At 35.9% G+C, this 21,243-nt stretch overlaps 1 protein-coding gene and 1 non-coding gene across 2 annotated transcripts in view; both read left to right on the top strand.

Annotated features, from left to right (window-relative positions):
• Window positions 1-10,311: 10,311 nt before the first annotated feature.
• Trnan-guu (transfer RNA asparagine (anticodon GUU)) lies at window positions 10,312-10,385 on the top strand. Its single transcript has one exon. It is a non-coding gene; the product is annotated as a tRNA-Asn (tRNA).
• Window positions 10,386-20,142: 9,757 nt separating this feature from the next.
• LOC120421295 (uncharacterized) overlaps window positions 20,143-21,243 on the top strand; it is a 2,139-nt gene continuing 1,038 nt past the window's right edge. Inside the window, exons 1-3 of the mRNA XM_039584486.2 lie at window positions 20,143-20,699; window positions 20,751-20,873; window positions 20,925-21,243. The exon at window positions 20,925-21,243 is cut by the window's right edge and continues 183 nt beyond it. Coding sequence (XP_039440420.1) covers window positions 20,179-20,699; window positions 20,751-20,873; window positions 20,925-21,243 — 963 coding nt within the window. The 5' untranslated portion in view covers window positions 20,143-20,178. The remainder of the gene's footprint in view (window positions 20,700-20,750; window positions 20,874-20,924) is intronic.

The raw sequence follows: 21,243 nt of genomic DNA on the forward strand, positions 1-21,243 counted from the left end.
AACACGAAATTTTAAAATGAATTTTTTTGTTCTAAATGAAAAAATGACCCTTCTGGGTTATTAAATTTCCCAAAAAATGACATGTTCCAAAAATTTTTACAGTCAGGTTACGGAAAATGGGAGAATTTTTAAAACTTTTTTAGTGTTTTTTTCGATGAAAAATACGTTTTTCCGGAATTCTGAGTACGCCATCAAATCGGGCGTCTAATTTTACATAAAAGTTCCTTGGACACCAAATGTCTATCTCATCACCGTTTCAGGCTGCAAATTATTGAAAAACACCTCTTTTTTCGCATGTTCAAAAATGGAAGGGGTCGTACCGCCCCTCCGTCACGAGATATCAAAAAACGGACCTCGGATTCGTGATCAGAGACAAAAGTTACCCCTTAGGACAAAGTTTCACGCAAATCGAAGAAGGGTCGGGGCAACTTTTCCCGATTTCGTGTGAGTTGGTAGAGAATTACCCACTTACTTTAACCATTGAATTCGCTGTCTTATACAGTTTTGTTGCAAAACATTAGCTAGATCCAAGGTCTGAACAATTTTCAATAAATTTAAAATTTCCCGGGAATTCCCGGGATTTTTCGGGAAATCGTTCGAAAATTTCCCGTTTCCCGGGAAAATGTTAAACCCCGGGAAATTGGACGCTCAAATTTGAGCTTTATTATTTGTATTGAAAATACAAGAGTTGATGTTGCAATTTTCAGTAAAAAAATAAATTTTATGTCAAAATCAGTAAAAAGTTTAAATGCATGTAAAACCATTAATTTCATCTGAAATGATGAAAAAACAATAAATAAATTGTTTTGCTAAACAAAACCACCAATAAATAACTTTTTAATTACAATATTTTCTTTACACATCCAAATAAGTACAAGATCTCCTGGGAGTTTTGATAAGACTTATAAAAGTGTGAAAATATGATGAGAACGGTACATTTTATAACCAAAACACACAAAAATATGTGGATTCGTCTAAAATGCAAAATTATTAAAAGTTACTTACAGTTGAGCACAAACCCAACCAATTACACTTTTCTGTAGTGATTTGTTTACTCAATGGGCCCAGAAGCATTTCTCAAAAAAGATTTCAACAAAATAATGATTTGAATATCAAAAACATTGCGGTTTTTGGGAAAGAGGGTGTGCAATTTTATCAGAAAATGTCCAAAATTTCCAAAACCTTTATAACCATTTCCCCGTATTTCCAATCACTTTGCGTGCTTCGGGAAAAATGTTCCCTGCATCATTTTCCATAATAAATTATATGATCTGAACCATAAATCATGTTCATGTGGACTTATAACATTAATTGAAATAGGCGAAATTTCGTCAAAATTTCGATTTAGATAAGTTTTATATTGATTTTTTTATTACGTGTTTTTTTAAATTGTTTTATTAATTAAACTGATTTATGGTGATTTATCAACAAATAGCTTTTTTTAAAAGCGTAAATAAAACATTTTTTTGTTTGGTTTTTGTAATGGAACTTTTTATAGAAATCATCATTCCATGAGTTTTTTTTAGTGGCAAAATGTTCGGCATGACGTAGTACTAGATTTTTTACATACATTCAATGTTTGCATGTTCCATCACAAAATGTGTGTAGTGACCAAGGGGTATATTCTGCTCGATTTAATGCTTTCGACTAAGTTGTCGGATAGGATAAGACATTTCTTTTTAAATTTTTATTACAAAAATTTATTTGACAAAAATTACTCCCTTCGCTTGTTTTATTTTTTTGCAGTCTGATGTGAGTGTATTGAAAATACATTTACAAAATTAAAAAAAAACATGGTTTCTCCAACCTTAAAAAGTATCCTCTTCCCAAACTAAAGAAAACCTCATTGCTTTAACCATTCCACAAGCAACCCCCTAAGAAAATCCCTGCAAATCGTTAACTCCCTGGTCGCCACTTGACTTAGCACAACCCAGCTTGACGACAACGACGACGTGATAATGTTCACGATAATAAGCCGGCTTTGCCTTCGAAAAAAAACTAAGCACTCCACGAAGCTGCGTGAAATCGTTCGAACAAATTTGCCCTCATCCGGAGCCGCCAACTCACCAACTCACACTCAAGAGACAGCTTTTCCGCGCCACCCGACCCGTAAGCCGACGAAATCATTAAGATTACTTCGGCGCCATTTTTCGTCATTAGCATGTTTATAACACGATATGAAATTTATTTCGGAGGGGATAAAAAACAACCTACCCCCTCTGCCCTGCTCTATCGGAGTTTGGAAATTTTTCCTTCGGGATCGGAAGCCCTTGCTCGAAATTGGCTTTGACACGTTCCACTTTTGTGGTTTTTGGGGGATTTGCTGAGGGAAAATCAGAAAAACCGCGAAAATAATGGCCGATTTGAAGGGAAAATGTAGTGAATGAAGCTAAAGATAAAGAGTGACAAAAAGAAGGAGAAGAAGGAAGAAAAGTGTCCTTAAGGGCCCTGGGCTTGACTGGTGACGGCTGGTTCTTGGCGGGTTCGGTGTTGGGTATAAAAATTAAATCTTATGGTTATTCGCCACACTTTGATAAGAGGGACATAAAATTTTATTTAGTTTGTTAAGCATTTTGTAATGGAAATTTATGACGAGCGGTGGCATGGGACGGAATTTACGAGAATCACGGGGAAACGATAAAGATTGGAGAAGGTTGAGGAGGATGGATAAAAGCGCCTTTTTTATTTTAGTTTAAAGTTGTCTGTCACGTGCTAAGTAAGAATATTTGAAGAAGAATTCATGCAAATCACGAATTTCATGTTTTACAACATTTGTTGATGAAATTCAGCAAAAACATTGCCAAAACACAGCAATATGAAGAACTTAAGAATATAATTTAAAAATATAAAATATTTTCTCTCCACCCCACATCTTGTAGATATTTTTCTCTTTGCTGAAAGCAAAGAAAAAACAAACTGACTCCATCAAACTTTCCCAAACCCCATTTCCAGTCCGTTAGCGTCGCTCGACTGTGTCGTGACCGGGGCACATGTGCCACAAAGTTTACATCCACAATGGGGCCAACAAACCTGCTGCTCTCCCTGTCCAAAATGCCTTCAGGAAAACATCACTCTTTGTCTTGTTCTTCCGAAGAAGTACCCTTGGCCGGATATGAGCTAGAACTGGGCCCGGAGGCCGTTGTCAACATTGCCCAAATTCTTGCCGGAGTTTCCTGGCCGCCGAAGAACAAAGCCGGAAAATCTTCGTCAACACAGAACGTTTCGGGCCAAAGTTGTCACGAACCCACCCTTTACCCCACACAAGAATGTCGTAAAAGTTCACAACTTCCACGGCTGTGGAGTAACAATTTTTATGTCTGTGCAGATTTGTGCCGAAATAGTTTCCCAAAACCGACAAATTTCTCGGCGTCCAGCAATCCTTTGTTTCTCCCCTCGAAGCCTCGAAGAACCAATCAAATCCGATGGACGTAATTTCGAATCCCGGTGGATTTTCCCCCCAACACCTTCTTGTTTTCCTTCGGTTATTGCTTTGTTTGTTTGCACCGGGATTTTGTGCGGATTTCGTGGGTGGGATTTAGTGAGATTTTCTGTCTTTTCTGCACAATTTCGTCTAATGTTCACTTTTCGTTGGAGAAGTGTGGGAAAACTGGCCAAAACTTGGTCCCCGGTAAAAGGGTGCGGAGGAAAACTTTGGCCGGGATGGAGTGTCGAGGGAGAAAAACTTTATCTTGCGGCAAATTATGGCACTGTTGGATGTGTTTTTCGATAAGATTACGTTGGAGCTGAACGTGGACGTCGAATAGTTGTCAACAAATAGAAATATAACAGTTGGTTTCAGTAACACTAACCTCATGAAAAAATACGAATTATCTAAGCTGAACAAATTATCAGTGAATCAAAAAAATACTCGGTGGCGATATCTTAACCACCATCTTATTGCTTAATTTAATCTCATACCTTCTTGGAAGTTTGCCAATTAAGCGTACCACTGTTACCCTGACAATAGCCAAACTTGAGCAGCAAAAATCACTGAACAACTCTCAGAACATCTGCGAAAAAAAAGTCTTATCGTTACATCGCCATGTTGGACCAATTCCAAGAACAAACCTCCCCAAAATTGTACTTCCTAATGACGCATCTAAACGCACCTCGTGGCTCAAATCATGTCCAAATCTGTACGACCAAAGCACCTGTGCACTTGGATTTCTTTTTTCTCCCCCCAGCGCCAAAGCTGTTTACCGGCCGCATCATCATCGCAGTAAGCCAACTCCGTGTTGATTATCTCCTCAAGTGCCTACATCCCTGGCCAAACATAGAGGAGAAGAGGTACTTGTCTCTTGTGACATCATCGTGTAGGTGCCATTCAAGTAGGCCATGGCCCAAAAGTAGGCAAAGAGTTGCCCCGAGGCTAGGAAATAATTAGGAACTTCTTGGCCGTTGCGGCAGATGTGCACCGTGGTCGTACAACTTTGGGGTAGAACATTTTCTTGCGGACAATGTTTTTTTTCTTCCTGTAAGAAAAGTTGTAATCGAGAAAATGGTCAGAGATTGCTACCCAATTAGTTGTTGACCAATTCCGAGTGGATTGGACATTTCTTAGCTTGAGGATATTTGACGTTTTTAAGATAATCTAAAAACAATTCCGAAAGATCTAAAAGTAAATACTTTTTTAATTAAAATTAAAATGAAACGTTTATTGCCACAAATATCGTTAATCTTGTCAACACGATTCAGTTGCACACATTTTGGAAAATGAAATTTCCCTTCACTCCGCTTTTTTGGCAAACATGTCCCATCTGTTATCGCCCCCTTTTCCAAACCAGAATACGGGAAAATGCTCCAAGATCTAATAAATGAAAACCACGCGCGTGGGTGGGAAAATGAGTATGTGTCGAGTGTAAATATAAACATTCGTTCTTTTTCCCCCATTTGCACCGAATAAATATGAGAAACGGAAGGGGAGCGAGAGGAATCATCCTTTCGAAGGGGGATCTTAAAGGGGGAAAACTGGGGAGACTCACATATACAGCAAATCAGTCGTTATCACGAGGAACAATCGTGGAAAGCAATAAAAATCTCTGAAAAACACACAGATTAATTATTTGATAAAATAATATTTTCCCCCGTCTTGGTGTGGTTCTTGGTGCAGAGAAAGGGGGAGAGAAAAAGGGAAGAGTATAACGTTTTCTGCTTTCGGGACCATCCATAAACCACGTGGACACTTTAGGTGGGGGGGGGGGTATGGCGATTGTCCACGACCCATACAAATAAGATTTTTTTTGTATGGACAATTGTCCACGAAGGGGGGGGGGGGGGTAACAGATTCCCAAAAAAGTGTCCACGTGGTTTATGGATGGTCCCTTTCGACTGTATGTGTTTACCCGAATTTATGGAAATAACAAAATGAATGTTACATTAAATCTCTACCATGAATTTCAAATTCTCCATCAAAAGGTAACAAAACACAATTTATGTTTCAATCAAACAAAGAGATTCATTGATTTCCAAAAAAACTCGTTCAGCATTATTGGAGAAAATTCTCATCAAAAAACAAAAAAAAATAAAATGGCTGTATTAAATAAAAATTGTAACTTCTACCAATTACAAATATTGCTGTCAACTTCTGTTGATACAATTTCACAAAAGTGTTCTATTTCAGCAAAATTTATTCATTTTTATTTTGATAACAATTTTCAATTATTTAGCTTTGTGTGAGTACACACACTATTATAAACTATTTGATATAATAAAAATATTTACTGTGAAAACCAAATTTAGAATCAAATCATACAGAATTTCAAGAATATAATAAATCTGAAAAAAAACTCTAAAATTAAGCAATCCAAACATCATCAAATTATTGAATTTCAGAAAAAGTAGAAACAATAAATTTCTTGTTATTAAAAAAACAGGGAATAGGTTTTAAATAATTTGTGTCATGATTTAAAAAACACAGTTTTTTTCCTCTTTTTAGCAAATTGCGTTGTTTTTTTTTTTATTTAACACTGTTTGTAGAAATTTCTTAACAGTCCTGGTTTCAAGACCGTTAATAAACTTATGCTTCTGTAATTTAACAATATAAACAGCAATGATTCACACTTTACACCATTTTTTCGATTTCAGCGTTCAAGAATTTGCTAACATTTCTAATTATGTGGTTAATTTTGTCATTTTTTTGTATCAGCTCCATACTAATTTGACAGCCCTATATGTAAATACACGGGCAGACGGTAAAAACAAAATTCTTGTCATTTCAATAACAAAAAGTGTTAAAATAAGTGTTATGGAATCTTCTTGAAAAATAATTTTTTGCATGAGTTTAATAACAGTTTCCCGAGCTGACGGAAATAACGTTTGGTTTAAAGCCAAAACCACTTTGGAATAACATTTTTTGTTATGGAAGAATAACTCCAACTGTTGTTGGGATGATCGGATTAGTTGTTAAAATAACAAAAAATAATAACGAAGATTTGTTCGAAAAATAACTTAAAATGTTATTAGTCTGTTATTACAATAACAATCCAATAACAAAAAAAATCATAACGACGAATAACAAATCTTGTTGTAAATAACATAAAATGTTATTGGCCTAGTATTTTCAAATATCAAAAAATGTTATTCCCAAGTTATTTCCGTCTGCTCGGGTACATATTCAAAAATCTTTATCTCGCGAGAAATTTGATTGATTTGATTTGATTGGCAAAATTGAAAGTATTAGTAAGGACTTTGTGAAAAATAGATACAAGGATTTTTTTTCTGCTGATTTTTTATTATCTTTTTGTAACTAAAAAGTGAAGTATTCAAAAACATATTATTTGTTTTTATTTAATTATTTTTGGATATGTGTAACAAAAAGTTATGCAATATTTTTGAGGCCGAAAATGGCAGATTTTCTTCAATAAAAATCTTTAAAACGGTTGTAGCTCCCCGGGCAGACGGTAATAACAAAATTCATGCCATTTCAATAACAAATACTGTTAAAATAACAAAAATTGTTATGGAATATTCATGCAAAATCCATTTTCGCATAAGAGTTCAATAACAGTTTATGTTATCATATCAAAATTTGTTATTGGTCTGATATTGGTTGAAAGCCAAAACAACTTGGGAATAACATTTTTTGTTATGGAAGAATAACTTCAACTGTTATTGGGATGATCGGATTAGTTGTTAAAATAACAAAAAATAATAACAAAGATTTGTTCGAAGAATAACCAAAAATGTTATTAGTCTGTTATTACAATAACAATTCAATAACAAAAAAAAACATAACAGCGAATAACAAATCTTGTTATAAATAACATAAAATGTTTTTAGCCTAGTATTTTCAAATATCAAAAAATGTTATTCCAACGTTATTTCCGTCTGCTCGGGTCGTGCTTAACAAAATTTTCAGTTTTTTTCCATAAAGTACTCACTAGTACTTACAACTTTTCCCTAGACACCAAATCTTCACGAGTTACAGATTTTTTAATATTTACACGCCTTGTTTGTATAGACTGCTGTCAGATTTGTATGGATTTATATTTGTATTAGTTACAGGGAAGGTACCCACAAAATTATAAGCAAATAAAAAAAAAAATTTCTTTTAAATTTTGTTTCGTAGAGAATTGTTTTATTGGAATAAATTAATTTTTCATCAAATACCAAAATATAGAAAATGTTTTTTTAATGGCCTCAAACATTCTATAAGCTTTTGTTGTGACCAAAGATGCCATTTTGCGTCACTGGTTCGTCCATACAAGTTTCCATACAAATTGAACCGTTAGCCTAACAAAAATAGATTCAAAATATTCTAAAATCTGTATATTTAGAACAGAATTTTTGATTAATTCAGTGTCTTCGGCAAAGTTTAAGGCAAAAAATAGGTAAACTCATGTTTTTATTCAACGGTTTCTAAATTTGAAATAGAAGTTTATGCAACAAGTTGCAAAATGAGGATTTTTTCAGCACGAGTCGTACATTTATTTAACGAGGTTCACCGAGTTAGATAAATACGACGAGTGATGAAAAATCAAGTTTTGCAACGAGTTCCATACAACGTTTTTTTGCAATTCCGTATAACACCCTTTGGACAGAGTTATAGGACAAATGTCCATGCATTGAGTCAATGAATCGTTCAAATCAAAAAAATGTTGAAAAGTATAACTTTTCCGAACAAGTGCTGAAAAGTTCAACTTTTCATCATCCATTTCAGTGCTGAAAAGTAGAACTTTTCAACATTTGTTTTGTAAAGGGTTACTATTCGATTCTGTTATTTTTGGTACAGAAAAGTAGGCTGTTTTGTCGTTCAAGAATGACAGGAACAGTAAGTAGTTTCACGACGGAATTGCAAAAAAAAATAATTTAGAATGGTTCAGAATTTTGAAACACATTTTTTACAAAGAAACATTGAAGAAATCAATTTTCAAATGCCGATAGAACAAAATTTGACTCATAAATGAGCCAATTTTCAATTTAAAAAACACATGAAAAACCCCTTTTCAGAAGTAAGTTCTTAATTTATTTAGGCCGATGCAAATATTTAAAAAAGGTCAAGGGGGGGGGCAAAAAAATAAAAAAATATAAAAATTTAAATAACAAGCCATAGTCTTCACATTTAAATGAAAAAAGTGTTTTAAAATGCATTTTACACTAGTTCAGTTGTTTTGCAATCATTAGGTTTCAAAAAATCTAAGATCTGACAAAAACAAAAATTGTATCGAAAAAAAAGATTTTGCATCGAAAATTTTCAAAAAATATTAAGATTTTTTAATAAACCCAAACATGCTAAAAATGATTTTAAACGCAGGAGAATGTATTTTAATTTGATTTCAGTTGGTTGCACTTGAATGTTCATTGAAATTTTGAAGTTTATTGTAAAAATATTTTTTTTGCCCCCTGATTTTTCGGGCCAATTTTGAAGGGGGGGGTGACAAAACTTTTTAAAAATATCTGTACCAGCCTTATTTCTTATTGGATAGATTAGAAAATTTCTCGATTGTTTCATCTTTCGACATTAAAAATGGGATCAATAATTGCTTTTTATTTCAAATCCGATTTGCATTTAAATATTGAGTGAATTTATTTCTGACCGTTTTATCGAAGTATTTTTTGCCATTACTTGCTCAAAAGTTGTCATTTTTGATTCTCTAAAGCTCATAAAAATTTCAATAATCATATTTTAGCGCAAATTAAAATTGATGTTATAATGTGAAATGATTAAGTCGAGTAATTTTTTTTGAACATTTTTTTTCTGAATTGAGATTATAAAAAGGAGATACCAAATTCACCGCTCTTTTAAACAAAAATAATGAAAAAATATTTACAGCACTATTTTTTTAATGCATTATTATAAATGTCAGCGAAAAAATAATTTAGATTTCAAATTTCTTTAAATTATTTAAATTAAATTTGAAGTTTTAACTTTTATCTGTAATTTAGAACGCATAAGGGAAAATCACATTTTGCACGCTTAATATTTGTTAAAAAAAATCACCTTTTAAAAAAATCGATTTACCATCTCAACCTTATCGGGAGCACCCACCGAACGCTCTCCGGAGGTTACACCACGAAGGCCACCCATTCTAGAACTCCCCCCACTTCGACTTCCTCCCGGATGCTGGTTCTAGATCCCAATTACGGCGGCATACCACACATACACTCCACGAAGTCGACGATGATGACGACGGTCTACTGGAGAGGGGTGATTTTGAGGAAGTGGAGTGAAAAGTGCTGGAAAAATGAACGATTTATGAAATATTCATTCGACTCCCGTGCTGGCTGTCCTGGGTGGGTGGGAGAAGGGGGTTGTATGAGATTTTTATGGGCCATTGCTGCTGGTGGTGGTGGGGACCATGGCTTCATTGCCAAAGGATTGATGTCGGTATCAGATAATGAAAATATGGTTTATTTTGTGTTCACACTTCCAGTGAGTCTGTGCGGCTTCTTATCGGGCGTTGAAGCATAATGAATTTCATCAATGAGATGGGTATTATGAGTGTAAAGTGTTGTGGGAGGAAATTATGCTGAAAAGAAGTCAACCTTATCAAGATTATAGCAACCAAAGAGCGAGGACGGAACGAAGTGGACGGAAATGGGTTGTTGACTTTTGCTTGAATTAATGAAGGCAACCATGGTTATTAAACAGGAAAGGAATTATCTGATAAGGAAAATTAAACAACAAAACCAATGTTTAATGATGCATAAATATGAAGGTGATATTACAACACAGGTTGAACAAGTAAACCAAACAAATATAAAATTTAAAAATTCTTGTTCAGATAAGTATTTTTTAAGATAACAAATATTAGAAAATTCAACAAGTTAAAAAAAACTCTCGGTGTGCAAAGTTTAGCCCTCAAACATGTCGCCTTCGTGGCGCAATCGGTTAGCGCGTTCGGCTGTTAACCGAAAGGTTGGTGGTTCGAGTCCACCCGGGGGCGCAATACTTTTTATGCTTCTACTTAATTAATATTAATAATAATAACAAATAGTCTGGTTTTTTTCAATTCCGTTTTCTTTGTGATAAAAAAAACAATTCGTTGATTTGGAGTTGAAATCAGAGTCAATGATGTTTTAAAGCATCGTACTAAAATAGCTAAGAAACAAATTTAACTAATTTTAACCAGAATTGAACAATTTCCAGTTTTTTAACAATTAATTGAGAAGACAAAATCGACATTTCTTTAAAGTCCATAATGCAAACTAAAAATATAATTGTAATAGATTAAGTTTCGAAAGCAGTTTGATTGGAAGAACGATATCAGAGTTTTGTATTTTAAAAAATGTTTAAGATGTTTTACTTACCGTTTTAAACGTAAAATGAAATTGCTGAGTCACTTACGAAAACAGTCTCCATCCTCATGATTATTAACTTCCTTTAAGTCAATCCTCTCATTTAAGTTCATAGTTTTTCATCCGACCCCTTTTCCAACTTATGACCCAAGCGTACGATAAAGTTACAATTCAATTAACGGCAAAGAGAAAAACTTTAATTGAAAGCTCGACTCAGAAATTTCCACTCTCGCCCTCCCAAGGGGGTACGCAAAGACCACCGTCATCCGGTCGAAGGATTGAGATTTATGTCTTTCCAATGACGAAGCAGTTTTCCCCCGGACAAAACCTCTCTCCCCTTCCTCCCCCCAAATCTCGCACATCATTATTGAGTGGTTGGTTTGTGTGTGAGGATGGATAGCGCAGTTTTCTTGGCACACACACGAGAGGAAAAAGAGCCATTTCCTCCGCCAACCTCAAACAGCCATAACTCGAAACAGGGCACTTAAAATTATCATGCTACCCTTAAAGCACACACACACACATCCCCCCATAAGTGTGATGGCTACTGGCTGCTGCCAAACTGTGGCAAACAAGGAGCAATTGAGCTGCTCACTCAAAGCATAAAATTCTGAACCATCATTCAGAACGGTAGATTATTCTGAGAAGCAGAGTGGGTTAAAAGGTAAAGTTAATTTAGCTTTATTGTTGGTTTCAGAGCTCTGCCAATTTGTTTTTTGAAGCCTTTAAAAAATGAATCTATGACATTTCCCCGAAACCCATATTACCGAAGGGACATTTCCCCGAATGCCACTTCCCCGAAAAAACACTTCCCCTAATAGACATTTCCCCGAATTCCATTTAACCGAATTTCCCATTTCCCCTAATCTTCCACATCCCCGAATGCCATTTTCCCGAATGGGCCACAATCCCAAATGCCACTTACCCGATTAGTCATATCCCTGAATAGTCATTTCCCTGAATGCCATTTCCCTAAATGCCATTTCCCCGAACGCGGTCAAGCGGAAATGCCCGGTGCCCCGGAGCGCACGCGCTCCTGGGCACCGGACATTTCCGCTTGACCGCGTATTACCGAAGGGACATTTCCCCGAATGCCACTTCCCCGAAAAAACTCTTCCCCTAATAGACATTTCCCCGAATTCCATTTAACCGAATTTCCCATTTCCCCTAATCTTCCACATCCCCGAATGCCATTTTCCCGAATGGGCCACAATCCCGAATGCCACTTACCCGATTAGTCATATCCCTGAATAGTAATTTCCCTGAATGCCATTTCCCTAAATGCCATTTCCCCGAACGCGTTCGGGGAAATGGCATTTTAAAAGAAAAAAAAATTATGACAATTTTTATCACATCAAACAACATATTTAAAGGTTCGTTTTGGCCTTGAATGATCAACTTTCTTTTTGGCTTCATTCAGAACAGACGTAGCATTTTAGGGGGGATTCAATACAAATTCAAATACAATGAATATTGTTACACACCTTTTTTATACATATATTCTCAAAACAAATACTTTTTTCTTATAGACATGATAATAATAATGCAATAGAAGTTTTGTTATTTTTTATGATTCAAAAAACATACCCTGCGATTTTCGTAGTACAGAACCCCGTACACACTGATCATTTTATTCACATTGCTGGTTTGGGATTTGGCGAAAAGTATAATCAACAAAAACTTAAAATAAAATTTGAACCAGCCTTATGTACCTATTTGTCCGATTTTTGGGTTCTTTGACAAAATTTGAAAAAGACAAATTTCCTTGCAAATTTCTCAAAAACAACATCTAATTATGCGGTTTAATACAAATGTTAATTGAACAAAAAAAATCTAGTACAGTCCAGACTTGATTATCCGAAGGCATCGGAAAAATTTCACTTCGGATAATCGAATCACGAAAAAAAAAATGTTATGCCTATTTTTTATTATCGAGCGTATGTCCCCTAAACTACATTAAAGTGCTTTAGAACTTTTAAATCCAAGGCCAATATGGCAGTGTTGAAATATTGAAAAAAAGCATTTTATTATTTAATAGCCACTATTCAAATTTGACTAAAATGGGGTTGCAGAACTCAAATTTGATGTTTAAAACAAGAAAAAGAAGAAAAAAACCAAAACAAAATTTTGTTTTTGATTCGATTATTCGAAGTCCCATACAAACTTTCGGATAATCGAACTTCGGATAATCGAAACTTCGGATAATCGAGTCTGGACTGTAATTGGGTCCTAAAATTAAGCTTAAAAGGATTTAAAATGGATTTTTAATTCAATTTTTTAAAAATCACTTCACGGCCCTTCTTGGCATAAAAGCTACTATTTGACAGCTCGTTCCTAGGGGACCATAGTTAATCCATCGAAAAAATGTTGTCTTGTCAATAACTTTTTATTTGCATAATAATGAAAAAAAAATATCAGAAATGAAGTCTCGACCTAACTTCCCGGGAATCGAGAGGTCCAAAAATGGTCAATTTCCCGGGAATTCCCGCTTGTCACCCTCTACATCTTTCACAACAAAAAGTTAATGTTATAAAACATTCAGTTCTAAAGTGGTCGAGAGCATCAAAGCTCAGTCGAGACACGCACACGGGAGAAGGGGTAGGATTTCAAGTTTGCAAATATTTGGTGTTCAGATATTATTTGCAAGGGTGGAGAATTTGGTGGAAAGTGTGCAATAGTAGTTTAAAAGAAAACAACGATTGCTGAATCCTCGTCACATGATCTACCAAACTGACAAATGAATGTTTCTGAATTTTCAGCAAAATAAACTGACATTTCTTTTGCTGAAATTTCAGTTGTTTTGACAACCGTTTCAATGAAATTTTATCTGTCAAATTTATAATTATCAATTCACTGAGAATACTGAATCGTTCACTGAAATTTCAATTATTGAAAAGCGAAAATAAAATTGTGTGTACTTAAATCAATACGACATTTCTAAATTTATTCAATTATAATACTTTTTCAGAACGAATAAAACCTAATCCGACCAACCGCACTTCGGAACCATGCAACGGTTGCACTTTTTTCTCTCCAGCACTTGGGCAACTTCCAACATGGCACGAGGAGAGGGTAATAAAATTTAATAACCTGCCGTTAAACAGTTTATAATCGTAAACAAGAACATACATTCATAATGCATAAATATTGATGGGTGCATAAATTATGCGGGGGTAGATCATCCCAGGGATTTCAATCCCCTGCCCCTGCTCCCTTCTTGGGGTGGATCCTGATTTAACCTCCCCCTCCCTCAATCGACTGGCATTACCGTTAAAAATCCCTCAGTGGGGTGGTGTTTATGCACCGCATAATGGACTGAAATTGGTGAATTCGGCCGTTTAATCATCCCCAGCTAAGCCTATAATGGGAAAATATTTTCCATTCCTGACTGATAGGCCAAAAAATGGGATTTATGAGCTGATTGAAAACCGAAAACATTGTTAAATTTTTCCTCTGAGGATTGCACCAATTTTTAAATTGTTTGCGGTGTTTAGTCACGGTTGGTTTTTCTTTTTCAAATCATGCTTTTTTTCCTGCCCAATTTAAAAAATGCAGATCATGCACATCTTCGGCAGCCGTCAGGCAACATGCCGCGTCCTGGTCATAATTTATGAACAGATTTCCTCAATTTGTGCTGGTTTGGCAGCTGCACACCATCATTGCGAAGTACTCAACCAGGCTCCCACTCTGCCTTGTGCTTCTGCTGCAAAACTATTTTCAATTCGAACTCATCTTTTCATCGAAAGCAAGAGCACATCCGGCAAAGAAGCATCTCCCTGCCCCCACCCTCTGAAGAACATCATTAAATAAATTGGAGCATCTCACTTAGAGTCCGCACAACCAAACTGCATTCCGGGTGGAAAAAATATGAAAAAATATCGATGAGTGACTATCAAATGAGTTTAATTTAATTTAAAATTTAAATAAATTGCTTATATTTGTGTTATGCTTTTTTACTTGTTTAAGTAAAATTTTGCTTTTTTTATTTTAATAACTTATTTTACAAAATACCATTTCACCAACGACACCGGAAAACGTCCGACGCGCTTTGCAACAAACTAGCCCCCCGGATCCCGGCCAAGCAAAGTAGATAAATTCTGGTCCAAATTGAGAAAAAATGCATTCAATTTCTTTCTTCGCCCTCGTCCGAGCGCGGGATGCTTTTCCGGATGGCGTCCTCCAAGTCATGCAGGGCATTTCCACCACCCCCACCCTCATCAAGCAGCTCGATTTTCCTCATTCCACAGCTTGATTATGTTCTGGAGCGCACGCTGTGCTAAAGGAATGCGTTTCCCCTCCACCCACCTTCTTCAAGTCTGGTCGCAGAAGAATAATTATAATTCAGTGCAGTTTTTGACACTTTTTCCACTCGTTTTCCCCACTTCCCTTTTACTTTTTTCAATGAGGACACACGGGGACTGTCGAAAAGATCTCACATAATTATTTGTGCCACTTCCACCCGAATGGTTTCGGACAAATTATCCCGGAAGTCCTGCGGACCTAAATGGCTTAATTAAAAAGAAAAGCGTCATTTGCATGCAAGAGAACTTTCTTGTGAATTTGGATTTAGGAAAAAAGAAAATATCATTCTAGATGAGTTCTTTGAACCACCATCAAGTTTCAGCTTCATTGAAATTTAATCTTAGACTATCAGAAAATGCCTCACACTTGATAATGCTACTTGAACACATGTTTTAAAATAGTCTGTAAAATATTTTGCCAAACAGGTCTTTTTTTATTTTTATCGCATGCTTATTCTTCAAAAAGCGCAAATTTGTGAAAATTTCAAAGATAAAAGAAAAAACCTTTCAATCTAAAGAGTCTGGAGTAAAGAATACGAAAAATAACATCTTTTGATGCAAATCCACTCTTTAACATTCAAAAGATGTATAATTTACTCTAAACAATTATGTTATAAACAATTAAAAGCCATTAGAAATTATATTTCCTGTTTCTGTCCCTAGGACCAGGTTCAGATCAGGAAGATACAAAGGAAGATCAAATTTGAAGCTTACTCTCCAACACATTCTAGCAAAAATTTCCATAAAATGCTTTTTTACTACAGTTTTGCTACAAAAAAAAAAGAAAAATTTGACAAACTCGTGAAAATGAAAAAAAAAACAAATTCAATAAAAATCATGAAATAACAATTTTTTTTTCTCGCCATTTTGAACCGATTGCACATTTTGTTTGGAGGATAATTTATATTTTTTTATTAAAGTTTTTTTTTGCATTGATGATTTCTTCCATTTTTCAGGAAAGGAACAAAAAATGTAAATTAAATTTATATTAACTTTACTTTAATAAGATTAAAAATCTCCACAAATCGTTCAAGTACTGGATAATAATTGAATAAATTAGATTAAATAAGATTATTGGGAGATTCCATTGCATCGTCTGGATTTTGTAATTTTGAAGAAAAAATCAGTCTACGTGAATTAAAGTACTAGTGAATGAAAATAAAGATATCGCAATTCAAGTCAACAATGTAATTGGGCCAATGTGAATGTGTAAACAAAGAGCCTGCTCATGTGAGTTGAAGGATCAGGATACACTCTTTACCCTACTCATATTGGACCATTTATATTGTTTTGCTAATTTAATTTGAATAAACAATCATTTTGTAATATTTTTTGGTTGATATAAAATTAAAGAAATCATTATTTTTACCAGTTTATTTGTTAAATAGACAAACGAGAAGCAAACATAAAAACCGTAAAACGGGGTGAATTTAATAGGTTTGAATGAAGAGTGCAATTAAAATACGTACGGAATGGTTTGGAATCATACTGACCGTGGTAGAGAAGTGTTCAAAGTACCTCAAGAAGAACTTTTCATAAAATTTTTAAAAGTTTAAAAAGTTAGTTGACTAAAGTTAAGAAAATGTTGATGAAAGTCATTATTTTAAACATCTCAAAGTGTCATGGTTTACTCAATGAACATGACATTGATTCGGAAAACGGAATGCATTTTCTGATTTTTTGAATAAATTTGTAAATAAGAAACAATATGTGTTTTTGATACAAAATTAAAAAAAAAATCTCCAAATTTATAGACAATTTCTGTTTAACAAATTTCCGGTAAGATGTGGAAACTTTTGATTGGTGCTTCTTATTCAGTATAAAATGCAATATAAATCGATTATTTTATAAACAAAACTAGTTTTAATAAATTTCAAGCATAATTCCGACTTCTTAACAATATTACCAGAAATTTTTATGTATTTTGTTAAAAAGCTTTTAAATTTAGGTAACTTTATATAAACATTGGATTTTTTTTTTAAAACTATATCAGCTACTTTAGTGATGGTACATTTAACGTACAAAAAGAAAGAACATCTTAAATATGATTTTAACAAGAAAAACTATGACTATCAATGTCACCCCGAAGTTTAAACTAAGAATTTTTAACGTAACTTTTTTCTAAACACTATTGAAAAAAAAATTTCCATAATAGTGCATGGACTTTGTGTTGCCTACCACAGTACATGTTTTAAAAATAATAATCTTGAGAAAAACCATACCTGTTGGAAATACTTTACATCTATATCCCGATGCAGTTAAAATATTTTAAAATGGTTCCAACAAAACCCAAAATGAATATCAATACAGTACTTGTTCGATAACTAAGCTGAGAGCACGGCCCATTTACAGGGCTGCTCAAAAAATGACGAGGGGATGATTTTTAAAGTCTAAGTAGAAAAAGCAATATTTGAAAAAAAAACGTTACTTAATCCACCCTTAGGTGGTTGGTGCCTTCCTCTCATTCAAAGGGTAATGCTATCCAAAATAGACACGCTCGTGGGAAGGTCTTGAAATTACCGATCCAAAGATAGGTCGCATGATATATTTGGAATACGTTTTCATCTAAATATCTGAGAACTAGCCTCCAAAAAGTGTATAAATAACTCTTAAGTGCTTATAACTTTTGATAGGGTTGTCAGATCTTCAACGTTTTGGACGCGTTGGAAAGGTCTTTTAAATACCTTTCTAAAAATGTATAACATGCTGGGGTTTCTTACAAAAACCACCCTTTTTACAATCTTCCGGACTTTAGTCAAAATCGTTTTTTTAGCATAACTTTTGAAGTACTTTACTAAACTTCATAATTTTAAATAGGGACTTATGGGACCCCAAGACAAATCGAATGAGACCAAAACGGTCCAAATCGGTTAAGCCAGTGCTGAGATAATCGAGTGCATATTTTTTGGCGCACAGACCCACATCCCTACACACACACACACACACAGACATTTGCTCAGAATTCGATTCTGAGTCGATAGGTATACATGAAAGTGGGTCTAGGAGGTCTAATTGAGAAGTTCAATTTTCGAGTGATTTTATAGCCTTTCCTCAGTAAGGTGAGGAAGGCAAAAATTAATTTCTTGGATTTTCCTTTGAATGTGACATGAAATTTCATAAAAAGATAAACACCATTCCAAAACAGGATATTTCCAAGTACCTTTTTAATCGACCTTCTCTTATATCAATGAAACTTTGTGATCAGGCTTCTATAAGCCATTTTTGTGTAAAAGGAGCGAATTGCACTCTAGAAAGACATTTGAGAAGGGCGTGAGTTATTTCAATATTTTTGTATTCCGTAATTTTAATGTTTCTGTATCTCGTTGCATCGTATCAAAAAGTGGTCAGTGACAAAATAGTAGAAAATTGGATGGGCTTTCTGAGAAAAATACACTGAAAGAAAAAAAAACACTTCTATGAGATTTTTTTTATTTTTAAGCTTAAAAGTCAAATTTGAAGGTGAGCCTACGATTTTATTTTTTCGTTTAAATTTTTTGTGATGAAAGCTTAATTTTAAAAAATACATCAATTCAGGCTGAAAAAACTCTCCTTAAAAATACAAAAATCATCATCTAAAACTGTTTTTTTTTTTTCAAAGTAATCGAAATGTCGAAATTTTTAAAAACGGAACGCGGGAATCAATTCTCCGGACAAATTTACATAAAAATCTCAATATTGACCTAAAGTCCTAAGTCCAATCGTCCAATCAGAACTTTAACGTTCGATAACAACTTCTCAAATGCGTTTCCAACCAATGTCAAGTAATAATTATGTTATTAGCAATCGAGCAAGCGATTTTCTATCAGAGGTTTGGCAAATTCATTTGTTAATTTAGTGTCTCCTTATAGAAGGCAATGAAGTAAGAATTATAATAGAAAATAGTTGTTTTTGTTTTAAAAAGTTGAATAGATTTAGATGATGCCTTCAATACCTAAGACACAAATGAATTTAAAAAAATCAAGTATTTTTTGAAGCATTTTTTTGAAACATTTACGGCTACCTGCAACATTACCTTTTTGGGCATAAGAAAAACTTAACTAATCGGAATTGCCAAGCGAGGCAAATGCGCAAAAAGTTCTTTGAAATGGTGATTTTTAAAGGTCGTTGAAATTGCTTCTTTGTGTTAAGGGAATCAAAATAAAATCTTTCTTGTTTTGAGAAGAATCACTCAAAAAAGCCCTGCGACACATTCACCAAACTATCAATTACTACAAATGTTTGTTCAACCGACTTTCCCCCATCCAAACCGCCTCCATCAATTAATGTCCACCATATAATCCAGAGGGATTTCCTCAACTTCCTGAACGAGAACAACGCCACTCAAAGTCTGCAAGTGGTGGATTGACCCTCCCCCACAACAAACCCGTGATCCATGTCCCGATCCCACGCGCCTTAGAAACGGTCCGCAGGGGATAAAAAATCACCTCGTTCTCCGCGATTAGTCGGTACAACTTAATTAGAATTAATTATGACGGCAATCAATTTTAATTAGTCGTCTCTGAACGTCCGGCTAGACGCCTTGACGGTGGATGTCCTCGGGCCGACTTGAAGCTGTTGCTTCCCTCGAGAAGAACCAGGCCACATATTTTCCCCCAACTCCCAACGCTGAGTACAATGTTGTCGATGCTAATCACCGTCGTCGTGAACATCACAGTTTATCCCTCGGGGACATGTCGGCTGGAATTGTTTAGTGCGACGAAACCGCTTCACAGCTAATTAAATTGAGAAGCCGGGGACAAAAGGCGATGGCACTTGCTGGAGAAATGCCAGCAGCTTTTGAGGTCTTGCTTTGTGCTAATGAGATGCAAGCGTTTGGGGGAATCAATTCATCGAACGCTTTGGTGAAAACAATGTCTTCAAAGAGATTGCTCAATTGTCGTTTTGAAGAAAATCTTGAATGCATTTAAAATGCATAAGAATTGGATTCACTATTGGCAACATTCCAATTGAGAGTACAACGATCTACGTTGGACCAGCTATAGCATACAACTACATTCCGTCCATCATCTACAATGCAACCCTTCACGAACGGCAACGAACTCACTGAAGAGCGTCAACCAAGTACATCGCACCCTTTATCTCAACAAGCTCAACAAGTTGCATCTTGTGCACCGCGGTTTAGCCTAGGTCAGTTCCCGCGATGACTTCGTACGATCCAGAACGTCTCGTGTGGAGTGGTCCCCGCGTCGCTCCACTCTTTGATCCCGGCCGCAGCTTGGGTGACATTCTGTTCGAACTGCTCGATCGCAACCCGGACCGGGTGCTTCAAATCGATGGTGATACCGATCGGCGGATTACCCGCGGAGAGCTGAAGCTGCGAGCGATTCGCATTGCTCAGCACTTGAGCGAGGTCAACGACATCGTTACGATCGCGGCCTTGAACAGTGGTAGCTTGGCATCGCTGGTGGTAGCGTTGCAGTTTCTGGCCGTGCCGTACAATGCAGTGTTTCCGAACTTTACCCACGGGGAGATGGTTGGGATCATGGCGCAGACGCAGTCCCGGGTGATATTCTGCGATGCTTGGAACTATGCAGCGGTTAGGAATGCTGCACGGGAAGCTGTGCGAGGGGAGTTCAAGATCTTTTTGGTGGATGGAGAGGTGGATGGTGTGGCTACCGTGGATGAATTGCTGATGGAAACTGGAACAGAGCAGGACTTTAGGTAGAGATGATTATACAAGGATGATCCTCAGCTAATTCAAATATGTTACAGTCCGAAGATCGTCGCTGATACCAGTAAAGCCATCTACAGCATATTCTGCTCTTCTGGAACAACCGGTCCTCCGAAGGGAATCTGCTTGTCCCATGCGAACAAGACTTCGTCGTTTCTTCCAGCGTAAGTGATCACTACCGCCTCGAAACCTCTCTAATCCCAACGTTCTTTCAGTCCCTACAACAACCCAACCGTTCTGGCCATGGGATCGATCCACTGGCTCAGCACCGCGTACATGCTCGATCTGGTCATGTTCTACGGCGGAACTGTGGTCACCACCAAGCAACCCTTCTCGGAAGACCTGTTCTTCGATCTTGTCGTACACTACCAGATCGACCTTCTCAACGGCCCTCCAATTCAAGCGTACGCCATAACCCACCATCCGCGGGTCAAGCAAGTCGACCTGTCCAACGTAAAGCTGTGGAGTATCGGCGGGTACAACGTATCGGACGCGATCCGAGACTCGGTGGACGCCATCCTGCCCAACGGCAAG

The sequence above is a fragment of the Culex pipiens genome, chromosome 2, assembly GCF_016801865.2.
Source record: "Culex pipiens pallens isolate TS chromosome 2, TS_CPP_V2, whole genome shotgun sequence".
NCBI lineage: Eukaryota > Metazoa > Arthropoda > Insecta > Diptera > Culicidae > Culex > Culex pipiens.